This window comes from Pundamilia nyererei, unplaced genomic scaffold, assembly GCF_000239375.1.
Source record: "Pundamilia nyererei isolate P.nyererei 1_Seehausen unplaced genomic scaffold, PunNye1.0 scaffold00827, whole genome shotgun sequence".
In the NCBI taxonomy this organism is placed as follows: domain Eukaryota; kingdom Metazoa; phylum Chordata; class Actinopteri; order Cichliformes; family Cichlidae; genus Pundamilia; species Pundamilia nyererei.
Genome location: NW_005188228.1, coordinates 2,547 through 9,899, shown reverse-complemented (window position 1 = coordinate 9,899; position 7,353 = coordinate 2,547). Strand labels below are relative to the sequence as shown.

General features: G+C 41.4%; 1 protein-coding gene across 1 annotated transcript in view; it reads left to right on the top strand.

The window, feature by feature from the left end:
* The first annotated feature begins 620 nt into the window (after positions 1-620).
* Positions 621-7,353, top strand: part of LOC102210724 (vasodilator-stimulated phosphoprotein-like) — an 8,743-nt gene continuing 2,010 nt past the window's right edge. Inside the window, exons 1-2 of the mRNA XM_005755007.1 lie at positions 621-794; positions 7,101-7,272. Of these exons, the coding sequence (XP_005755064.1) occupies positions 790-794; positions 7,101-7,272 (177 nt within the window). The 5' untranslated portion in view covers positions 621-789. The remainder of the gene's footprint in view (positions 795-7,100; positions 7,273-7,353) is intronic.

The window sequence follows — 7,353 nt, the reverse complement described above, 5'->3', positions numbered from 1 at the left end:
AGTCAATACACATGCGAACATGCTAAAACACTGAAGCTGTGCGAATACATATTTAAAAGCAAACTTCAATATTTCAGTAGATGAGGGTTGAAAGTTTGGCAAAGTGCTGTATAAAGCACCAAAACACAAACAACAACAACAACACTAATGATAATAGTTAATAGAAGGTAAGAATACACCACTCTTATTCTGCAACAAGAGGATAGTAAAGCAAGATCTGAAGTAGTCACAATTGTTGTAATGAAGACTGAGGGATTACTCATTAGATTTTAATTTGTAGGTTGAAGCCTAAACTTGTTGCTGTTACTTTACTATGACTTTTATTTTTACTACCTACCTATAATACAATGAATACAAACATAACAGTATTGCACAAACGTAATTACAGAAATTTTTGTTAAACCACACATGTGCTCTTTATCTGAAATAGTAATAATAATTATGTCAAGAGGACTCGCCCTAATTAAAAACAATAGCTTGATAGAAAAGAAAAAGCAGACAGAAATCAGAGCTATACCGCAGGGAGACAGAAAATGGGGGAGGTGTGAAAATATGAATTTGAAAGAGCGAGTTGAGACGAGAACAGGAAGAAAGAAAAAAAACTGTCTAGGAAATGACAATACAAAGGCAGAAGTGCAAATGCTTGCTGCTAAAAAAGTCACAGAGCGAGAGAGCAACTCAAATGTGCAATCAGGGATGACAGTAGGTTCTACAGACGCGATTCATTTTGAAGTGAAGAAATATTGTTAAAAAACAAGTGAAACGCTGGATATTGACCAAAGCTGAAATATGGGGTGAGTCATTTTCTTACATTAGTTATATTAATAATTTTTTTTAAACTGAGGGAAGAAACATATGTTCATTCCAATTTTGAATGACTCGTGTAAGAATGTGTAAAACAACACCGACTCTCATAGTGCTCTCTATATTTTACCGAAAAGATATTTAGTTCTGACTACGTTTCCTGTTGTCTGCAAGTGTCTGAAGCTTATAACAGGTGCTTCAATTATTATAGTTATTGCGCATAGACTAAACATGTATCTGCATTTCCTTTTTTATGATAATGTTATTTAATCCAAGAAAGCATTCTGGGGAACCAAAACCTTTTGAGAACTTGGTGCATATGACAGGTGAAATACAGTCCATATTAGGCATTGTACTGATCACAGGAAGTGGTCAAAACATGAAAACCTTTGTGACAGGAAGTAAAGCTTTCCCACAGGCTACAGACATTGCAAGTAGCAGACTGAAAACAAGTCAGTGTCATAATGACTTGTAGAGACATGTAGTCTTTTTATTATTTCATTAATTTTTGCATACAAACATTCAAACCACACAGGATAAATACATAAAGGTATAAATGTATAATTGTTTTAATGAAATAATCATCAAAAATACAAACACATATTTGCCCCATTACTTTACAGTGTACAAATTTAGGGTTCTGAACCTCTGTAAAGCTATGAAGCATTACTTACTTTTCAAATGTGCTAAACAGATTGACTAACTAGAGGAATTAATTTGATTTTATATACAAAATTTGAACAGTTTAGAAATAGAAAAGAAAGTCCACCCTGTATGTATTTTATAGAACTTGAAAAGTTCTATGTGTCAGGACATAATAAATAAAAAGTATATAAAAGAATATGATTATTTTTTTTAAAAAAAGGTCCTTGCTAGGTTCTAAAATAATTTTAATATAATCTGGATGTGGAGTTATATAGGTCATATCACACAATTATAACATATTTATTTAACAAAAACCCAAATTTAGTGTGTTTGTGCTTATATAGTATGTTTGGGATTTGCCAAATAATGCATGGTTCAGTTCCCAAATAGCCAAACTCTAGTGTGGTCTGTCTGGAAAACATTGTTCCAGAAAGCTTGTGGTTTATTCCGATAAAACTTTGGAAATATTAAATGTTCTTTAGCAAGAAGAAACTGTCTCCTGGCAACTCTTCCAAACAAGCAACAATGGTCTTTTTCAGCCTTTTTATGGATAGAAACAGTGAAGAGACAATAAAAACAATAAAAGTGGTGACAATAAAAGTGATTTGATTTGATTTGATTTGATTTGATTTGAAGAGTGACAGGAAAGCAGCGGGAGAGACAGAGGAAGAAATGAGGCAAAGGGCCGCAGGTTGTGTTAAAACCCGCACCGGCCGCTCCCAGCCATACGGCATGTGGTCACCTGCTCATCCCAGTGAGCTAAACCAGCACCCAGTCGGTCCATGCTTCAAGCTTGGGTCCTCTACCAGGAATCCTGGGAGCTTGAGGGTCCTCAAAAGTATCTTTGCTGTTCCTAGGACTGTGGTCTTGTGGACAGAGATCTCAGATGTCATTCCTGGGATCTGCTGGAGCCACTTGCCCAGTTTGGGGGTCAGTACCCCGAGGCACCATTGCTGCCTTCACCTTCACATCACCTCATGCTCCTCTCCTAGCCCTTGGTATTTCTTGAGCTTCTCGTGTTCCTTATTCCCAATGTTGCCATCTTCTTCTGTTTGTCCACTAAGCCAGGGCTGACTTGGCATAGATGTTTCTGTATACTGTTCCAGCCACTTGATTATAGCGTTCCGTGTATCCCCTGCCTGCTAGCATCTTACACCTTTCTGTTACGTGCTGGATCCCAGCCTCTATTGATCGTGTGACTTAGACTTCTCTGCATTTAATCATACTTGTTATTAATATCTGGCTCTCTTCTACAGCATGTCACTTGTCCTGTCTTCTTTCTCTCACCCGAAATGGTCACAGTATATGGCCACCCCTCCCTTAGCCTGGCTCTGAAGGAGGTTTCTTTTTGTTGAAAGGGAGTCTTTCCTTCTCACGGTCACCAAAGTGCTTGCTCATTGGGGGTCACATGATTGTTAGGTTTTTATCTGTATGCACTATTGTAGGGTCTAACTTACAATATAAAGCACCTTGAGGTGACTGCTGTTGTGATTTGATGCTGTATAAATAAAATTGAATTCAAGTCAATTGAACTGAATTGTGCTTAAAGTTTGTTCCCATACTGACATAATTAGTGCCTCTGTGGTGTCTTTTAGTCATTGTCCTGTCATTGGGAAGATTTTTCAATAACAGGTGCCTATCCTTCCATTGTGGTCCCTCCTCTAGCACTTCTTGTGTCTCGGGTTTCTGGTGCACTAAGCACGCGATCATTATAGCCAGCTTCTTGATGTACTTATGGATCTTTGTTGTTTCATCCAGAATAATGGTTCTGATACTTACTACTACTCGGCGTCCTTTCTTCCACTTAGCGTACAATCTGAGGATGCTGGACTGGTGATACCCTCTAAGCATGATAAGGAGCATTATTGTCTTGACTCAGTGGATTTTATCTCATCCTTTATTTAGTGGCGCTTATTATCTCAACAGGGCACTGATGTTGCATATACCTACAAACATTTGTGAAAGAATGGGTTGGTCTAAGGGGCTCAGTGAATTCCAACATGGTACTGTTCAGAGCACTATGTTGGAGTACCAAGCAGAGTTGAGATTCTGAGGCCACAAAAGTGGAAGCCTTCTGCCACCTGGCTACTTCTAGAAATTCTGTACATAAAAATTATTAACAGAATTGGTGAAAAGGGGTAGCCCTGGCGAAGACACGCACCAGGAATGAGTCTGTCAATGTCTGTTGGCAATGCAGACATTGCTCCTGCAACAGTTGTACAGAGACTGAATGGCAACGCCTGAAGCACCCCCCAGTAGGACACTCCAAAGGACACAGTCGAATGCCTTCTCCAAGTTCCCCATACACATGTAGATGAATTGGACACACTCAAATATTCTTCCAAGGATAAAGAGCTAGTCCAGTGTTCCATGAACAGGATCTGCATAGGTTTGACTAATGGACAAACTCTTTTTCAGCAACCTGGCATACATCTTCTCAGGGAGGCTCGTATTCATAAAAAAGCATTTTGTAAATTATTTATCATAACCTTGGTTTTACTTGGCCTATTAACACAATTTAAAAACTAACCTATAGTTTATACACACTCTTAAAACAAACAAAAAAAGAAATAGACTCCACATGGCTGCATATTACTGCTATGTCATCTTAAATCAGTCATGTGATTTGGACACGCTCATCAACTCCAGGGGATTAATGACCTCAGTGACCTTGTTTTCAGCGATGGGAAAGTTGTCTCCCTCGTCCCTAGAGTCTGCTTTCTCTACAGAAGTCGAGAAGGAGGTATTCTTTCCGCTACCCGATTATATCCTCTGTTTTTGCTTCAGCTACCGCCCGAGACATGTTCTGCTTGGCATGCTAGTACCCATCAGCTGCCTCAAAAGTTCCAAAGGTTAACTAAACCTGATAGGACTCCTCATCTCTGGTGTCCACTAGGGATGGGTACCGGTATCCGGTGCCATTATGACATAAACGGTAGTAACCAGACCGAAAAGCAGCGCACATTTCGGTGCTTTATTTCGGTGCTTTTTTTTCCCTGAGATGTCATACACTTTGGATTCCAGCCAATCATTTTACCTTTGCAAGCGCAGTAGGTACGTACGTACGTATGTTCTTTTAGAGCAGAGCTACAGATTAAAAACGCCCAAGGCGAAGCGGTCAAAAGTCTGGCTGTACTTCACAGCAAAAGATGCAAACTCAACAGCCTGCAACAAGTGCTTTAAGGTGATACTAAGGTGATGCAAAGGAGGTAACACCTCGAATCTGATGAAAAACCTGGCGACGCATAGCATTTTTTTAAAAGCCGTATTTGATAGCTTGCTGCGAGACCTCACATCGAGCACATCTACTGCAGGTGTGGTGCCTGTTATCGGTCCCGGAGTTAGCAACATCCCCCAAAAACCCGAAGAGGAGAGTCCTGGCCCCTAGCCCTGCCAGTGTAGCAGAAATGATGACGGATGATGATGGCAGCAAGCAGCCATTCTTCTCTGGGTCAGTAGCTTAATGTTGTTCGTGTGTTATTTACGTTGAGTAGGCTAACCACGTTATTAAATTAATGCACGTAAGGTGAACTAGCAAACACCATCGTAGTTACATGCGGCTGTCTTCTTGTTTGTTGGAGTTTCTCCCTTCACCCTGGCCAAAAAAGCTAAAATGACCAAAGAAAAAGTTGGAAACAGCTAAACATGAGAGGTTTTTGGACAAAGTTGGTGTTTTTTTTCCCCCATTGATTAAGCACTGCTTCCAGCCAAGAGTGATACCATAAATCCCCTATAGCTGCAGAAAAGGCTAACATTGTTGTCTTTTTTACAAAAAAAACAGCTAAACATGAGAGGTTTTAGGACAAAGTTTGTGTTCTTCATTCTTTAAGCACCAGTTTGAGCACCGTTTAAGCACGGGCACCGTTTCAAAAGTACCGGTTTGGTACTGGTATCGGATAAAACCTAAACGATACCCATCCCTAGTGTCTACCATCTGGTTCATCTGGTTACTGCCATAACAGGGGCCAACCACCTTGCAGCATCTACTTGCAGCTGCCTCAGCAGTCTAGGTGCAGATTCTTTCTCCAGCCACAGAATGCTGTTGTATTTCTGCCGGAGGTGAGAGTTGAAGATCTCCTGGATCAGGGGCCACCCTCACTGTATGTTTAGGTGTGGCACATGTGTCAGGCATCCTCTTACCACCTGATTTAATTAACCACCACAATTGTATAGCGCTTTTCTAGTCCTTAAGGACCCCAAAGCTTTACACTACATTCAGTCATTCATCACACACATTCACACTCTGGTGATAGCAAGCTACATTGTAGCCACAGCTGCCCTGGGGCGCACTGACAGAGGCGAGGCTGCCGGACACAGGCGCCACCGGGCCCTCTGACCACCAGTAGGCAAACATGGGGTTAGTATCTTGCCCAAGGATATTTGGCATGCAGCCAGGAGGCAGCCTGGGATCGAACCACCGACCTTCTGATTAGTGGCTGACCTGCTCTCGAACCACCGACCTTCTGATTAGTGGCTGACCTGCTCTGCCACCTGAGCTACAGCCACCCATAAGGTGGTTGACAGCTCAGCTTCTCTCTTCATCCAAGTGTCCAGATCAAAGGTCGTAGATCAGATGATATGATTACAATATTGATTGCTGATCTGTGACCTAGGATGTCCTGGTGCCACTTACACTTATGGATACCCTTAACATGGTGTTGGTCATGGACAAACTGTGGTTTGCACAAAACTCCAATGATGAAACACTACTCAGGTTCAGATCAGGCAGATAGTTCCTTGAAGTACTCAATGACCATAAGAAGGCTGGGTACTCTGAACTGTTGCTTGGCGTGTAACTCCCTCCACCATGGGTTACACGAGTCCAGTCATAAAATTTCCTCATTAATAAAGTTAACTCTTAGTGGAATTACAAACAAATTGGAAGCGATTGGGAACAACAGCAATTTAGCCATGAAGTGGTAGGCTGCATAAAGTCATAGTGAGGGATCTCAAACTTTCTGCGATTTCATCGCTACACACCTCCGAACTTCATGTGACCTTCAGATTAGCTCAAGAATAGTGTGTTTCATTTAATGGGTTCATTTAATGCTTCATTTACTGGGTTTCCTTGGTAGAGCAACTGCATCCAAGCCTTACATCACCAAGCGTAATGCAGAGCATTGGATGCATCACCAACACTCTATAGATGTCGAAACACGTTCTGTGGAGTGACAAATCATGCTTTTCCATCAGCAATCCAATGGATGAGTCTGGGTTTGGCAGTTGCCAGGACAGTAATACTTGTCTGACTGCATTGTGCCAAGTGTAAAGTTTGGTGCAGGGGTATTATGATGTGGCCTTGCTTTTCTGGAGCTCAGCCTGGGCTTCTAGCTCCAGTGAAAGGAACTCTTAAAACTTCAGCATTCCAAGATATCCATAAAGACATTGATGAGCAAGTTTGGTGTGGAAGAACATGACTGACCTGCACCTGAGCCCTACCTCAACCCAACTGAACACAAATGCACTTCTGAAAGAATTATCAAAATTTCCTGTAAACTCACTCCTAAATCTTATGGAAAGCCTTCCCGGAAGAGTTCGTGTTATAGAAGAATGTTCATGTTTCTTTTATCTGTACACTTACACCATTTTAGTATTTTGTTCTTGCACTGCATCTGGTCATCTTTTTTTTTCCTAATCATTCCCTCAAACAGTGAGTCCAGTATCTGTCAGGTGAGGGCAACAGTCATGCTGTATGATGACAACAGCAAGCGCTGGGTTCCAGCAGGATCTGAAAGTACATCTATAAGCCGTGTCCAGATCTATCACAACCCTTCAGCAAACACCTTCAGAGTAGTGGGACGCAAACTGCAGGCTGACCAGCAGGTACAAGAAAAGCATACACACGAAACCAGACAATTGCCTTCTCATGTTCTGATTGGACAGACACTAACACACACACACACA